Below are 17,886 nucleotides of genomic sequence, written 5' to 3'. Positions count from 1 at the left end.
ATTTATTCTTTCTGGTGTTAAGTAAATGTACTTACATGATTCTTGCTGTTCCGTGTTTGTACCCTCATAGTTGAATGCTCTTATTGTAAGTCGCTTTGGATAAAAGTGTTGAGGGTTTTAATGGAATACTGAGAAAGTTTAATAACAACAATAAGACAATTGAAGTTCAAATTATGAGGGAATTTCAGCAGAGTCAATAGCTTAGTTTGCCAAGGACATGTTAATATGGTGCGGTATTTGCCAGTATTTTGGGAGGGAAGATATTTCTATGGAAAGCCAGTAAAAGTTTGGAGCTTACAGGGCACAGACTCATAATACCCAGCATAATTTCTTCCTGTTGAGCGGATTGCTGGTAGATGTGTGGTTAACACATCCACTGTTTATTTAACCTACACAAGTGAAAACATAACTGTAATCATGCCACTCTGCACAGTGGTTGAGATTTAGGATAGTGTTCATGGGCAATTAAGATTGAAGAGGTGGTTTGTCTGTCCTCTCCAGGGAAACAGACTTACTGTGCCTCATTGTTTTGGATTATAATAAAATGTGGAAATAAAGTGCATTGTTTCAAAAAAATTTCATAGCACTGATCTTTGCTCATGGTATACAATGTAATTCATTATAGCACACTTACTTACTTTAGGGAAACAATTTACAATTTCAGGTTTTATATTTATTTTAAGCCTGGTGTACTTACCCCAGATAGTTTATTTCATAACTTTTAGAAAAAGGTGTTACCTGCACTGAGGGAAACTATCCTGATTTGCATTTGTAAAGCTCAAAACATTCAGCTGCATTTTGCATTTGAAAGCCTCCCCCAAGCTTAGGAGCAGGGGGGTCACCTCCCAAAATTCACAGGCCTGTAAACCCGCGTTGGTTCCTGACAGTTTCCTCTGCTGCCTGCAGATTCCTGTGAACAGCCGATTTCTGAACTTCCTCTACGGAGGATATATTAAGGTACAACTTATCTTACCTTATCTTAAATACATCAACATATGCAAGACATTGTGTTTTTTATCCTTTTATTTGGTGCTATACTATCACTGTGAGGACCTTATTATTTTTTATGATGTTTTGAAATCAAATTGTAAATCCCTCCATTAACCTTGACAATCCTCACAGCAGGTGAAGAAGGTAAAGTCAGCTCAGTGGCTGGGGGATGTTGGCGCCGCTGACTTCTTCGGCCTCTTGCACAACCACACAAGGTGGCGAACTCCCTTCCACAATGAAGCATTCTTTGGGTTCTCTGTCTTCTCAGGCAGCCCTGTCTCCTTGGGTTTGGGATCAGGGAAAACATTGGAGCGAGAGTCGTCCTCAGTGAGCTCAGTTCTGGAAACGCAAGGTTTATATCTTTTGAAGCTTTTTTAAGAGAACATTCTTCTTCTCCTCCCAGAGGTCGCTGTTGAACTTCTCCTTGTTGGTTGCAAGACTTTTGCAGACCTTGTGATGAGAAGCTTTGAGATTCTCCAGCTCTTCTTGGAGAATGTATCTCTTCTTCTTCTCCCTCTGGAGCTCGGTGATGAACTTCTCCCGGTTGGTTGTATGACTTTGGCAGGCCTTGTGATAAGAAGAATTTAGTGTCTTCAGCTCTTCTTCAAGAACGTTCTTCTTCATCTTCTCCTCCTGGAGCTTGGTGTTGAACTTCTCTTGTTTTTTTGAATGACTTTGCCAGACCTCGTGATGAAAAGCTTTGAGCTTCTCTAGCTCTTCTTGGAGAACATATCTCTTCTTCTTCTCCTTCTGGAGCTCGGTGATGAACTTCTCCCGGTTGGTTGTATGACTTTGGCAGGCCTTGTAATAAGAAGAGTTTAGTGTCTTCAGCTCTTCTTGGAGAACGTTCTTCTTCTTCTTCTCCTCCTGGAGCTTGGTGTTGAGCTTCTCCTGGTTGTTTGCATGACTTTGACAGCCCTTCTGATAAGAACCTTTGAGCTTCTCCAACTCTTCTTGGAGAACTTTCTTCTTCCTCTGCTCCTCCTGGAGCTCGATCTTTAACTTCTCCTGGTTGTTTGCATGACTTTGGCAGTCCTTCTTATTAGAAGCTTTGAGCTTCTCCTGCTCTTCTTGGAGAAGGTTCATTTTCATCTTCTCCTCCTGGAGTTCGGTGTTGAACTTCTCCTGGTTGGTTGAGTGACTTTGGCAGACTTCGTGGTGAGACGTTTTGAGCTTCTCCAGCTCTTCTTTGAGAACTTTCTTCTTCCTCTGCTCCTCCTGGAGCTCGATGTTGAACTTCTCCTGGTTGTTCGCATGACTTTGCCAGACCTTGTGATAAGAAGCTTTGAGCTTCTCCAGCTCTGCTTGGAGAAGGTTCTTTTTCATCTTCTCCTCCTGGAGCTCGGTGTTAAACTTCTCCTGGGTGGTTGTATGACTTTGGCACACCTCGTGATGAGAAGCTTTGAGATTTTTGAGGTCTTCTTGGAGAACGTTTTTCTTCTTTTTTCCTCCTGGAGCTCGGTGTTGAACTTCTCCTGGGTGATTGTATGACTTAGGCAGACCTCGTGATGAGAGGTTTTGAGGTTCTCGCACTCTTCTTGGAGAACTTTCTCCTTCCTCTGCTCCTCCAAGAGCTCAATGTTGAACTTCTCCTGGTTGTTTGCATGACTTTGACAGTCATTGTGACAAGAAGCTTTGACTTTCTCCAGCTCTTCTTGGAGAAGGTTATTTTTCATCTTCTCCTGAAAAAGCTCTTGTTTGTTCTCCTCCAACTCTTGGTTCAGTTGGATCCTACAGTGGTACTCTGTATTAAGGTTGGCCTTCTCCTTGGCCAGCTGTTCTATGAGGGATTTATTTGTTTTTATTTGGATTTTATTTGTTGAGACATACAAATAGAGTTCTGCAGAATCGTTTCTGGGACTTGACTAGGTTCCATGTTTTGGGGAAAAAACCCTTCCATCACTGATTTAATATATTATTTTGAAATAGAAAGTTAGAATTATTCTGGACAGATTTCTGCGTCAGTAGAAGTTTTCTCTTGATCACAGTGAATGGTCACTTTCTGAAATCTATATCACATTAATCCGCTTCCCTTTATTTTGCTATATAGGACCTATCATAGGAACCTTTAAGAACAAGGAGCATGAGCCTTCGATATATAGATCATTGAATGTGTCTTTAATCTTTAACATTAAACATGTTATTGATCTTAAAGTTTTCTTTAAGATCAATAATTGGCCTTTTATAACCTTTATTGATTTATTTTTATAGGACAGAGGCTTAGTTGTGAAAGGGGGACAGAGAGAGTGGGGAAGGACATGCATAAATGGCCCTGGGTTGGAGCCTAAAGGTGTCTGCGGGTTGAAGGCTTTCCTCTTCAGGGCCGCAACTCTACCAGGTGGCTAAACGCCACCCCAAACAGTTCTCTTCTTCCGGAACATTCAATTTATTCCTTTATTTCTTTATTTTTACGTTTACTTTCAATAGTCATATTTCATCACAAAATGCAAAAATCTAGATTAATAATCGTGGATACCACCAGTCCCCTAAATGTATTATTATTCTCATCAAGAATCATTAATTATTCTTTGTGAAATCTTTTGTCTCACATTGTTTAAGACAATGAAATAAAACTGTGAATCTACAATTACTGCTGGTTGGAAAAGTCTTAAGAATGCAAAAATATTACACACAAAGTCTTAATTATGTTTAGCTATCTCTGAATTATTTTAATGTTCATGTATATATATTTGCCAATGTATTGGTATTGGATTTTTTACTTCCCACTATCAACATTGGCATCTGCACCACAAGTCCACATAGGATGGGCTCTCAGGTTTTAGTTTTTGCGGACAGGACAAAGCAGGTAAATGAGTCGGTTCGGGCCTTAAACAAAACCTAAATCTAACCTTAATCTTAAAACCAATTCTTAACCTTCAAACAGCCAAAATGTCCTCATATTTATTGTATCGGACCAAAATTTGGCCTCAAAACTATAGATAGACATGCACCCGTATATCATAATGATGAATCTGACCCAGGACAAACGAGATCCCTTTAAATTTCCACAGTGGAGGAGGTAGAAAGAGATTTGAGGCTCCGTCATATCTCTGTTTTTCAAATAATCCGTTTTCTCTATTCTTTTGACAATAATTCATTAAAGAATAACCCGTCTTTGATATGGATTTCTTTAATTTATCATGTAGATCGGCCAAACATATTGACATGCAGAGTGTGAATGCGTGGCCCATCGAACACCATTTATCGTAGTTTTTGCAGCCATTTGTGATATGTCCATCGCCCCTGTTGATATCGCGATGATGATAGATTTTTTATATATATCGTGTAGCCCAAACTAAGGGGTACATGATATATAACAAAACATTATCCTTAACATTAACTATGACCATTTCATGGCTATAACATATAACCTTAACCTAACCACAATTCACCTCTCACCACAAACCTTATCCAGGATGTCAGAAATCATGTCTTGCCTCTTTTGGTCCCCATCAGGTTCACTGGTCCTGACACGATTAGGGTTTATGCTGGGAAAGGTCTTGAATAGGAAACAAAAAGCAATACACAGACGAGCACACGTACACACTTACTCACCATCTGCTGGGGTTTTAAGAGATAATATATACTCCAGTGTTATTTTGATAAATAATGAGAAATTTGATAGTCACAGGGTTTTTCTCTTTTGATATTATATAGAATGATGCAAACCAGTGTTATACTTGTAAACAACAAATCCCGTAGTACATTTAAGCTATTTTATTTGTACTGTCGATACTTTTCAATATTTTTTCCAGTGCATATTATGTAAATATTATGTTCTCAATTTGAAGTTGATCTGATGAAAGCCCTGGGACAGTACGTCAAAGTAAAAATGTGGAATATGGCCAAAATGGAGGCCTTCCTATTACGTTTTTCATAATGCCCCTTGAGACTTTTTTTTATTACTGGTCGTGATACACCTATGTTCCAATTTTGGTGAAGATCGGTCAAAGGGACAACTAGGGGCTGGTTCCAGGGGCGCTGTTGAGCCATTTTGCCACGGCCAATTCAAATTACTCCAGAATACTTAAATATTCGTAGACCATTCATTTTCTGCAAAGTTTCATAACTTTTTGAGCATGTCTAGACCCCGAAAAAGCCCCCCAAAGGGAAATAATAATGATAATAATAATAATAATAATAATAATAACAACAACAATTATAATAATAATCATAATAATCATAATAATCATAATAATTCAATAAAATAAAAATACTTACAATTTCAATAGGGCCTCTCACCATTCGGTGCTCGGGCCCTAATAATATATGCAATACAAATTGTTTTGATAAATCTTAATGTAAGTCCATCGAAAATAAAACAGCATCCATTACCTGCTATTGCTTATTTAAGCTTACTATTTCAGAAAGCTTGTCACGGAAAATATATAAATCTTAATAGCATGTTATTAACTACATACTTTTCATGATGATATAGTTAACTTAGTTTTTATATTTAGCTATTTGTTTGTTAGCTATCGCACCTGTTCTTTCTGGCCTGGACAAAGACACTAGTAAGAGAGCAGACAAGATCATTGATGATCCTTCTCATCCCGGTCACCACCTTTTTCAGAGACTTCCATCTGGAAAAAGGTTCCGGGCCATCAGGACTAAAACCTCACGCCACCTGAACAGTTTCTTCCCAATGGCAGTGGGGCTCACAAACAAGCCCCCTGCATCACACTATCTCTGCGCCCCCCCCCCCCCCTCGAACATAATTTATCTCCATAACTTATTTTTTCTTACTGTATATATTGTCTCACTTTATATATTGTTGTTTTGTTTTTTTTGTTTTATGTACAGTGCACCAACCACACTATGGTAATTTTGAATATATGCAAATATACGTGGCAATAAAAATATTTTGATTCTGATTAGTTTCATTTATTTATTTTTCAATATTCCACTGTAGTGCCTGAATCGATTGTCTTGTGGATCGATTGCTTTGGTCTTGGCAGCGTGACGGTCCATTCGATGACGTATTTCACAGACTCCCACGTGAGTGGATGAGCATTGAGCCGATGTGTGATGATCTAGGAGAGTTTATCCACATGAGTTACGGATCCTGGGAGATGGCGAGGACAAACTAAACTGCGGAAACAGCATCAGATAACGAGCAGGCGGAGGTTTTTGTTCACAGTTCGGGGTCTATCATCCAGACAACCCGGCGTGTAGGGGGGGCTGCCCACCGGCGTGTTCGTGTATGAGTGTGAGATCACTCGTGTAGAATAATGACGTCACCACAGTGAGCTCTTCTCTGAGGGTGAAGAAACTCTCCCAGTGTAGCAGCAGCTGACAGCTGTTCTTCACAATGACATCAAGAAGCGTGTCTGCAGTGCGCAGGTTGCTGAGCGGACTCCCTCTCAGAGCTCACAGGGTTCGGTGGCTCAGCTCCGCTTCGACCTCAAGTCAAGGACGAGCTCCTGTCAGACAGCTGAGCTGCTCACGCGCGCTCTGCAGGGCGGAGCCTCCCCCCACAGGTACTCACCACGTGAAGCCCGTTCTGTCATTACCACTGCTCCAACATCAGGTTGAATCGTGTGCAAGTCAGTGGCACATTCACTTCTGTTCCACAAAAGGCGTCATCAGAAGGGAAAACTGCTCCTGAATAGTCATGAACATATAATTACTGTATTCATATGATAGGAGATAGGTTGTTATGGTTATAAGAGGTAGGTCAGTTGAAATAGATGTGTCCTATCAGGAGAAGTTTGCCACCAGTCATGACAGAGTCTTTGAAATAGCTGATCACCTGCAGTAGAGATTCTGTTTGGTTTTACTGACAGTAGGAATTACAAAGACCAACTTGACCTGATGAGATTAACTATAACTTTTTTTTGTAAATGTTTAATTTATAGATGATCCTTCTAAAGTAGTGTACGTTTTTTCTGCCCTGGCTGGTGGACTTGTAATACATTTAAATAAAAAAACATTTAGCATACAATACAAACAGAAAAGCTGTCTTCGTGGCCTAACCCCTGGTTTTACCTGGGTTTACTTGTATAAACTACGTTACAATGCACCAACATGTACATCATGTTTGCTTCAGGACATTGAATCTGTCTGAACTGTTGTGTTGTCAGGTCCCAGCAGTTGGTCGTTCAGGAGTCACAGCTGTGGAGAACTGAGATCCCATCATGTGGGAGACACAGTCACTCTGTGTGGTTGGGTCCAGTACCTCAGGTATCACTGATTCTGATCTTAACACAATTACAAAGTGTGAAATGAGTTCAATTTTGAAGTGTGAGTGTGTACATTACAAACTCAGTGAATTCACACTGATATTGAACAAGTATAATGTTAACCATGTTTGCCATCTTAGCTTGGCATGTTATCACACTAACATAGCCTAGTACAGGTAGCAGCAATTATCAAAAAAACTTAAAAGCCAACCTCATGGTGTGGCCACAGAGGAAAAATCGGAGGAGGATTAGGATCCATGATTAGGTCGACAGAAAGACAAGAAAACCAACAATGAAAATATAACCTCCTAGGTGGAGGTAATGATAAGACCTCTGTGGTTGGTCAGCCTATGTTTTCTCAGACTATCACTCACTGCTGTTTAAGATGTTAAGTTACAGTTAAATACAACTTTGGGTCTGGGGATTGGAAAAGGCTTTCAGACTCAGAGTGACTCCCATGAGGTATCATGCTCACTCAGTTGTGTTGAAACAATTTGTTTCTGCCTCCAACAGACAAAACCTGTTTGTCATTTTGAGAGATTTCAGTGGATTAACGCAAATTTTAATTCCTCAAGAAGAGGTAAGAATGAACACAACTCACTACAACAAATACACTGTCTGTTATGACTTAGTCATATAACAAAGATAATGATCATTATACACTATTTCCAACAAAGATATAAAAGAAAATAAGTGTAGTGATAGAAAAATGTATGTCATATATAACCGAAATGTAACCAGTTTTTTCTCTGTTAAAGTCTGCAGGACATCTGAAATCAGTGCTGGACGATCTCAGAACTGAGTCTGTCATCAAGGTAACAGGAACCGTCAGACGCCGACCAGCGGGGCAGGAGAACGAGGTGTGTGTCTGATTATTTTAGATATTTTGTTCGCAGAGCATTTATTTTAAACGAATCATGGATGATTTATATCTCAGTCTCCTCATGCTAATGTGTTCATACCAACAGGCGATGCCAACAGGAGAAATCGAAGTCCTTGCTGAGAACGTGGAGGTTTTTAATGTGTGCCGCCAGCTGCCTTTTGAGATTAAAGACTTTGTTAAAGTAAGTGGCTAACTGTACTTGCATGTACAATATTTTATAAATACTCAAAGCAAGTAGTGGAAGTTATAATTGTTGATAATCATGATGGATTGTTTTTTTGTGTTTCTGATTGTACAGAAATCTGAGTCTCTGCGGATGCAGTATCGTTACCTGGACCTGAGGTCCTCTCAGATGCAGAGGAACCTCAGACTGAGATCTCAGCTGGTGATGAAGATGAGAGAATACCTCTGTAATGTGCACGGTATGGAGACTAAGATTTATTCGCTCTACTCGCTTAGTCTTTTAAACAGTGTCGCTGACTGGAGCTTGTGCTATAGAAAACACAAACCTGGTTCAGACCTGGCACTAACATATGCCAATGGAGATCTGATCACTCAGACCACAGTCAGAGGTTGTTCTTGGATGCATGTGACCACATTCTTTTAACAGAGTGATTGCAAGTGGGACACATTGCATGACTGTATAATCAACTGACGTCCTCTGCTCATTTATATTCACCTGTTGAACTAAAGTGTTAAATAGTGTATACTGGCTTTGTCCATGATGCCTGCAAAGTGTGTGTCAAATATCTTGGCGGATGTTTGCCTGCAAAAGGAATTTCTTCTTTTCATTTCCACTAGACTAAGTATGGAAAGTGCACTGCTGCTTCATGTGGATTTTGTGAACAGAAATGGCGAATGTGTGTCTAATCAGAAGTGGTTCGTCTTCTGATTAGTGGTGTGTGTCTAATCACAAGTGGACACATATTCTAGTGTCAGGTGTGAACCAATGTTCTTACTGTCCAATGGTGTTAGATCACCTGGAACTCATGTTAATACCAGATGTGAGCAGACCTGGTTTTGTTGATGTATGTTTTTTTTCTTCTATTATTTGTAGGATTTGTCGATGTGGAAACTCCCACCTTGTTCAAAAGAACGCCAGGGGTAAGAAGGTCCATTCATCTGGTAATGATTTCAATAACAAGGAATCATATTTACAACATTTTGCAGAGGAAACCTACAAAAACGATGAAGGCGGTGACTTGAGATTCTTACAACAAAACCAGTTTTAATATGATTCTATGTGTCACCTTTCTCTACAGTGTTTTGCTGAAGTCCAGATGTTGTATGTTCCTTTGTGTTCCAGGGAGCCAAAGAGTTTGTGGTTCCTTCCAGAGAACCAGGCAGGTTCTTCTCCCTCCCCCAGAGTCCACAGCAGTTTAAACAGCTTCTGATGGTGGCTGGTATCGACAGGTGGGTACAGGCTGGATGTTGCTACATAGTTTTTTGCACCTCAGCACAAACACAAACATCCACCTTTCTCCCCTGATGTCACTGTGGCAGGTACTTCCAAATGGCAAGGTGCTACAGAGATGAGGGCTCCAAACCGGACCGGCAGCCTGAGTTCACCCAGGTAAGACACAGACAGGTCTGCATTAAAGTACGTTATTGTATACATTTATGGATTATGGAAAACCTATTGGACGGACTCACACTAAACTTGGTAAAAGGATGTGGTACAGATCAGGAAAGAAGCCATTAAATATTGTGCTAGATCTGAATCTGGATTTATTATTTCACTGAAAGCATTGACAGAATAAGAAAAATGTTGAAAAACACCCTATCTTGTGGGAAATAATTCCAGATGCTTGATGAAAAAAATCAGGCATGTTTTGGGAACTGATATTTATGAGTACTGCAAATAACAGTCCAGATCTAGTGAACTTATATGTAGTTTCATAGCAGAGTTATGCACTCCACTGACTGCCATTTCTAATGTTCTTCACTCACTTGTATAATCGTATTTCCTGTTTATTTTCTCTTCAGTGTCACTCTTCTTCTTCTCATTCATTGCACTCATTGGCTGCACGTTGTGGTGAATGGTGTGTGAATGTGGGAAACTCATGCACACATTTATTTGTCCTTTAGTCCAGCTGCTGATAAGATCTGGTTTGTTTTGTTTGTCACAGGTATTGCTCTCTGTTTTACAGTCCTTGTAGTTGTGATCTGATTGGTTAATCTACTGATCTCGTCCCCCAGGTGGACATAGAGATGTCTTTTGTTGACCAGGCAGGTATCATGTCCCTGGTGGAGGGCTTATTACAGTACTCCTGGCCCGCAGAGAATGGTCCGATTAAGATTCCTTTCCAAACCATGACGTATGAGGAGGCCATGAGGGACTATGGTGTGGACAAACCGGATACTAGATTCATTATGAAGGTGGGATCTTTTGTGTTTTTGTTTTCTTAATGTCCCCTAAATGACTGGATATCAGTTCATATCAAAGACTGAGCCTTTTTCAGGAAAATTGTATATTGAATGTCGAATATTGCTGCCACTCAAGAAAAACCCTCTTCTGCTTCTCTGAAAAATGTATGTCCTTATTTTAATTCCTTTAATGTTCAGATTTGCTCTTTAATTCAAATTAACTTCACAGATACACTCCCTGCAGCTTAATAACATTTACAAATATTAATCAAACATTGATTTAAAAAATAAAAGAATCCTTGTTTGGTTGAGGTGGGATGTTTTAAAAAACACTCAGATGATAATCCTGTCAGAATGACAAGAGATTTATTGCAAATTCAAATAAAACAGGGATTTGCCTTATTCCATTCATTCATTATGGATTTAGTGTGATATGGTCTTTCATTGGTGAAGACCCTGTTGGAAAACCAGATTTGGTCTTTAGGAACGTATGAAACAGCAAAGTTTGTATTTCTTTGCCTACTATGATTTATTTGCATTCTGATTTAGTTTGATAATCATAATTTGACATTGTTTCTAAAAGCCAACAGAGACAATGAGAGCTCAATGAGTCGGTGTTATTCTCTTTATGGCTCAACAAAAGGAGAGAAGTTGCCAGTCATCAATTATTGACATTATTACTGAAATTACACCTCTCTTGAATCCTGATCATGTCTGTTAGGCTCTTCCAGGCCACAATAAATGTTGGATATGTTAACTAGAATAAATATAGAACATGTTCTTCTGCTTGTCATCATCTCTATGCTCAAGAGGGAGTGAATGATGTGTGTTGTACCAGCAGCTGGTTTGTTGGTCTGAGACATTTTTCCTACATACTGTATCTGTCTCTCTGTCTGAATCCCCGTCTCTCTCTTCTTGTCTTTCTGTCCAGCTGACCGACCTCAGTGAGGTTTTCTTATCCACGGAAATTGAATTCCTCAGATCAGCTCTGAGTCATCCAGGAGGCTCTGTTCAGGCCATCTGTGTCCCCAGTGGAGGGGTAAGAAGAGAAATGTTGTCTCCTATGGCAGCCTATTCTTTGGGTATAATAGAGAGCCATGACTGCTGAAAGAGTGAACATAATAACAACATAACATAACAAATCTGAGGATTTTCTTTGTGTTTCCCTACAGAAACTTTTCAATGGGAAAGATTTGGAGGAACTAAAACAAACAGCTAAGACTCAATTTGGACAGGTAGACTTATCTTTCCTCTTTTTCTCTTCCATCGCTTTTACATATGGTATTGTGTTGTAAGTTCACTTGTGTGTCAGTTTTTAATGCCCTCACACAAGTGACAGCCGAGGCTGGAGGCTTTCTTTTTAGGGTGGACTCACAACTTATATGTTTTTGTTTTTGCCAATAACTCAAAATCAGAATATAATTAAAAAAAATACACTGGATAGGCATTATAACATTCTTTCTGTCATCTACAAATAATTAAAACATTCTAAGTCTAGTTTTCTGTTTGTCTTTTTGTTGGTTTGGACTAATGCTGTACTTAAAGGAAGAATGTAGAGTGGATACAGGAAATAAAATCATGAATTAGAACTATGGATATAAATTAATTAGAATTGAACATTTAATAAAATGTTTCCTTTCTTTATTCTTTCATTTAGTTTTCCTCATCATTTAACCTTCCTTTTTTATTATTTACAAATATTGGTTTCTAAAAATAATTATATCCCTCCCCATGCTCTTGCACAATAGACACCCCCTCACCTTTTCTAATACAAATATTATATACAAATATTAGTAACGTTTATTATCTTATTAAGTATCTGGTCGTAAAGCAAAGGACTGGATGAATTAAAACATTGATGTGAAAAATGGCGTCTCTTAAGTAGATGTTAAGGTATTTCAGTCTGATCCTACAGTTGCAATCAGAAATATTCAACCCCCCCAAAGATTTTAAGGATTTATCAATTAAAGTTGACAGAATCTTGTTCTTTGATCAAGATTCTGCTTCGAATGCCTTCTTTATGAGTTGAGTGATAAAGAAAATCAACACGGAAAATGCATGATGTAGTATTTGTGTGTAGCAGTATATTTTGTTAAGATAGCCATGTCACAATTATTCAACCCCTATATAATATTGTTCTTTTTAAAGCTGTCTGACAGTTTTTTTTGTCCTAAAGTTGAGTTGAAACATTATTAAGCCTTTGGGAACTCTATACTGATCCTTCATTTGCTTCAGCTGTGATGCATATATAAGCCCCACCCATGAAGGTATTCAAGGTGAGTTGCAATCATGGAAAAGACAAAGGAGCTTCCACAAAAGCTGAGAGAGGAGATTATTTCATCACACCTGAAAGGCCTTGGGTAGAAGAAGAATTCCCCCAAAAATGATATTCCAAGAGACACAATTGGGAACATTATAAGGAAGTTTACAACTGATGGAGCATCTTCAAAGCTACCTGGCCTCGGAAGAAAGCCCAGCATTTCATCAAGGACCCTCAGCAACTTAGTCAGAACAACTCAGATAAACCCCTGTGTGACTGCAAGACACTTATAGGATGACCTGATGAAGGCTGGTACAAGTGCTGCAGTGGCAACTATAAGACATGCACTGAATAATAAAGGACTTAATGGACGGCTCCAAGACGCACTCAGCTCTTGACCACAAGCAACATCAAAAGTCGACTAGAATATGCCAGGAGGAATTTGGATAAGCTAACAGAGTTTTGGGTGACAGTTCTGTGGACTGATGAAACCGAACTGGAACTGTTTGGACGTATGGACCAGCGGTATGTCTGGTGTGTGAAAGGACAGGCTTATGACCAGAAGAATACCATCCCCACAGTTCAGCATGGAGGTTGGTCAAAGATGATGTTGGGCTGTTTTTCTGCGGCAGGAACTAGCAATCTTTATTGTGTACATGGCATCATGGATTCACAGAAATACCAGGCCATTTTAAAGAGGAATGGGATTCCTTCTGTTGACAAATTAAACCTTGGTGATCATTGGACTTTCCAGCAAGACAATGATCCAAAGCAAAATCTCCAAGTCCACCAAAGCTTGGTTGAGAAAAAGATCCTGGAACGTCCTGGAGTGGCATTCACAGTCACCAGTTTCAAATTTGATTGAAAATCTTTGGTGGGATTTAAAGAAGGCAGTTGCAGCATGGAAGCCATCAAACATCACTGATCTAGAGGCTTTTGCACTTGAAAAATGGGCAAAGATTCCAATCGAGAGGTGTAAGAAGCTTGTCCGCACTTACAGAAAACATTTTTTAGAAGTTATAAAAGCTAGAGGATGCGATGTGCCACAAAGTACTGAAGCTGGGGGGTTGAATAATACTGCACATGCACATGTGTTGAAAGAGTTACATATTTCATTTGAACTTCAAAGTTAAGTCAACTTCTGTTGTCAAAATAACTAAAATACGCATCAATAAATATCTTTTGTTGTTTGATGAGGTTTTTTTGTCATTTATTGTCATTATCTGTCATCCACATCACTATAATGTCTATTGAGATGAGGGGGTTGAATATTTCTGATTGCAACTGTATGTGTTGGACCAATCTGCTAACATGTAAGTAAAACTAACATCCTTATATTGATGCAGAGTTCAGTCCTTTGAAACATGCGGTCGAGAAGCTCTCTGACACAGTACTTTTACAGGTGAGAATAAAAAAAAATCTGTTCACGTGTGTTCTGTCTCAAGGAGCTGAGCGTGGTGCGGGTCAGGGCAGATGGGACACTAAAGTCTCCTCTGAAGAAGCTGCTGTCTGTCTCCTCCACAGAGGAGCTGCTGAGCAGGACTGGAGCCAAACCTGGAGACTTGCTGCTGATGGCAGCCGGCTCCCTGGACACTGTGGTAAGAGAAACACTGATATCAAATGAAGACTATGGTAGACTGATGAGGGGATTGATAAGCAAAGACATGTGCACCTGAATGTAAGATGAGTTTATGTCTCTGCCTCTCTCCTGTTACCTTCCTCCACCTGTGCTCGTCTCTCAGCGCATGTTGCTTGGCAGTCTTCGTCTGCAGTCTGCAGAGCTCCTGGAGTCTCATGGTGTTTCACTACGGGATCTCTCAGCCTTCCACTTCCTGTGGGTTGTGGACTTCCCTCTCTTCCTGCCCAAAGAGGATGAGCCAGATAAACTGGAGTCAGCCCATCATCCATTTACTGCTCCACTGCCCGAGCATGTGGAGCTACTCTACACTGAACCTCACAAGGTAGCCATGGAGATCCTATCAAAATCTCTTAAATTTCCTTTTTTTATTCAAGTTTATTTGAGGATAAATAGAATTAGTTATCGGTGGTGTTAAAGTCTCATGTGTGTAACTTCACACTAGGTTCGTGGTCAGCACTATGACCTGGTGCTGAACGGCTGTGAAATCGGCGGAGGATCCATCCGTATCCACAAAGCTGCAGAGCAGCTGCATGTGCTGACGAACATCCTCAAGGTATGTCACTGTGTGTTGTCATTGGTCAGTACACCTCAGGGCCCGCCTGATCATAGACTGTATTTAAAGATGGACGACATGACGGCTCCCGAAAGTGAAACTAAATTATCTCTGTTTCCTGTTGGACGCTAACTGCAATATTGGTCATAACCTCTGCCTCCTCCGTGTAAACAGATGGGACATGAACCAATTTAAAAATGACTTCCGGTAAGTTTGGTCAAGCACATCTATAGGTGCGACCTAGTTACTTTGGCTACATCCCCCGATCGCTATTGCCTAAACAATTTCTCTATGGCATAAATTAGGGCAAGATGGCAGCATACGCATGTAGGAAATTCGGCTTAATTTCTAAATAGGAAGTGGAGACAAATAGTCCGTCTTTATATACAGTCTAAGGGTTTCATAATTGTCACTCATAATTACTTTTGTCATACTTCTGCTCTAGGAGGATTCCAGTCTCCTCTCTCACCTGCTGGAGGCTCTGGACGCGGGAGCACCACCACATGGAGGCATTGCTTTGGGTAAAGCTAACTCAATCAAAAAAAAGAAACGAATGTTAATGTTGGAATTCAATTCAATTTATATAGTAAGGTCGAGTGGGGACCCGCTGTCACTGTCACCACAGGGGTGGGGGACCAAGGACAAGCCTAGGGTTATTTAACAAAGTGACACAATGAGCCAGTAAAACGTTTCCTTATTACAGTTTACTTTGGCTATATCTGCATACATGTTGATATGATATACCTTTGACAAGTGTGATAAATCAAAGCTTGTCAGAAAAACATCAGTTAATCAAGGGAATATAATTTAAAAAGTGAATTGAGCAGAGAAAACAGAATATCCTGTAAATTGAATGTAAAACGTGACTAAAACTTGATATATTAATGTGTTGAAGAGGTAAAAACTGTTACATATTTTTAAAATTTTCTGATAACTCGTGCTTTCCTAGGTTTGGACCGGCTGGTCGCCATCATGGTCAGAGCTCCCAGCATCCGTGATGTCATCGCTTTCCCCAAGTCCTTCAGGGGTCATGATATCATGAGCCGTGCCCCTGACTTTGTATCTGAGGAGGAGCTGAAGTCTTACCACATCTCCATTAGATGGCCGACAGAGCAAGGAGGAGAAGAAGAGGGGAGGTGAGGATATTTAGAGATGAAGAGACATCAGAGGAAAGGGCAATCTCTATGACAACAGAGGATTGCAGATGATGACAAGGAGTCAATGACATTATCGGCCATCCAGAAGAAGATGTAGAGGAGGAGAGAAGATGCAGAGGAGTTGATGTTGTGGCTGAATCTCAGTGTGTGAAATGGAACAGAACATGGAAAAAGTCACAGCATTCAGTCTGGAAATCTAACAATGAAGAGTTCATCAGATTAAATTAACTCTCATTGGTAATGGAAAACACTGAGACGATGTTTCCCCTCAGAACAAGACCTCATATTATCAATAGCCTTTAAAAGGGGAGAGGTTTCCTTAAAGGACAGTTGTGCGAATAAAAAATGATCAATGCTATAGCTCCCTCTCGAATTGGCAGAGCTGTAACTCGAATGAATCTAGAGAACTGTTTACTTTGTATTACTTTAATTTCATGTGTTCAAATGTTTCAGAGCTTGTTGGAAGAATAAAGCTCTGGAAAAACTCTTCACACCTGTAGTTTTTTGGGCTAAAAATTGAGTTTCAGACTAGAGGGTATTGTCACTGACAGTGTTACTTGTGGTCCAGTCACTGTGTCCGATGTTAATTCACCACATGAACACTTCATTCCTCCTCAGCCAATATTCAATGAATAGAAGGATCAGCTTTTCTGATGTTTTTTAAACTTGATATGTGACATGTGAAATACATCAGCTTGGGATGCTACTCGACACATTGTCAGTGATGTTACCTGGGGTCAATGGGTGGTTAGGTTCTTTCAATAATCAGACACCCTCACTCAAAACTCTTCTCTCATGATCCACAGCCACCACTAGTGACAAAATACTGGTGAAAGTCTATTAAAACCATATCTGACCACATGGTGTAATTATATAAACATGCAGATAGATAGTTTAAAAATGCATTCATCCTGTTTGCTTTGTCTCTGACTTCTTCCTCCACACATGAACACTAACCAAGCATAGTGTTTATACCACACTGCTGATTTGTTTTGGTATATCATGAAGCAGCCTGGCTTTAACAACAATGAGTAAAATTATCAAATGATATACAGACTTCATCTATTAAATACATTTTGGGCAGATGTAATGTAAAGAATGATGAGCTAATGAACATGTTCACAGTGAGCAATGTCTTTTTTGTTTTACGACCCCTACATTTTTCCAACTGTCCAGCTATCTCGAATTTCAGCTCATCCAGCAGCTGAACACACTTGGAAATCCAACTGTGAATGAAACACTGCTGCAGAAGTTCACATGACTGTGTTACCCTAGTTCTTTACTTTTGTTTAACCTTGTGTCCAGTTCAACCGAACAGCTCAATGAGATTTAATTCTAGACACTGTGCTCCTCTTCATGTGAAGGCTTCGTCTGATATATTATCAAACAGCTTTGAAAATGGGGGTGTCCTAAAAAATTGACCAATCGTAACCCTTATGTCCTGTATTTTTGAGATAGACAAATATAATGTTAAGATTTTTTTTTAATTTTAACGAAGACATTTGATATCTTATTACTCTGTTTCAATTTGGTGTAGACAGTTAACAAAGTTCACCTAGCATATTTCCAGTGTAATAATGTCTACATAATAATGTACTTGGCATAATTAACTCATATTTCGATTGTTAGCTGTGTTTTCAATTTTTTCTTGAAAAATTAACTAAACTACACCAAAACCATGTATGGATTATCAGACCACTAAGACACAAACCCTCATGCTAAATTTGTATGGATGTAAAATGGAAGTAAGTTTAGAATTATTTTAAGAAATAATCATACATTTTCAAAGTTTCTTTCAAAATTATACTGACATATCCTGTAAACCAGGAGAGGATTTGTATGTGAATTGTGCGTT

General features: G+C 39.5%; 1 protein-coding gene across 1 annotated transcript; it reads left to right on the top strand.

Annotated features, from left to right (window-relative positions):
- The first annotated feature begins 5,988 nt into the window (after positions 1-5,988).
- Positions 5,989-16,520, top strand: dars2 (aspartyl-tRNA synthetase 2, mitochondrial). Its single transcript, XM_062404660.1, has 17 exons — positions 5,989-6,470; positions 7,074-7,173; positions 7,686-7,752; positions 7,931-8,032; positions 8,141-8,236; positions 8,354-8,477; positions 9,113-9,159; positions 9,362-9,468; positions 9,559-9,628; positions 10,255-10,434; positions 11,354-11,461; positions 11,595-11,657; positions 14,128-14,280; positions 14,425-14,643; positions 14,764-14,874; positions 15,320-15,395; positions 15,824-16,520. The coding sequence occupies exons 1-17, from the start codon at positions 6,302-6,304 to the stop codon at positions 16,012-16,014; spliced, it is 1,983 nt and encodes a 660-aa protein (XP_062260644.1). The 5' UTR covers positions 5,989-6,301; the 3' UTR covers positions 16,015-16,520.
- The last annotated feature ends 1,366 nt before the right edge of the window (positions 16,521-17,886 follow it).

Source organism: Platichthys flesus, chromosome 14 (genome assembly GCF_949316205.1).
Source record: "Platichthys flesus chromosome 14, fPlaFle2.1, whole genome shotgun sequence".
Classification (NCBI taxonomy): domain Eukaryota; kingdom Metazoa; phylum Chordata; class Actinopteri; order Pleuronectiformes; family Pleuronectidae; genus Platichthys; species Platichthys flesus.
The sequence above is the reverse complement of the archived record's forward strand: the minus strand, read 5'-3'. Positions and strand labels throughout refer to the sequence as shown.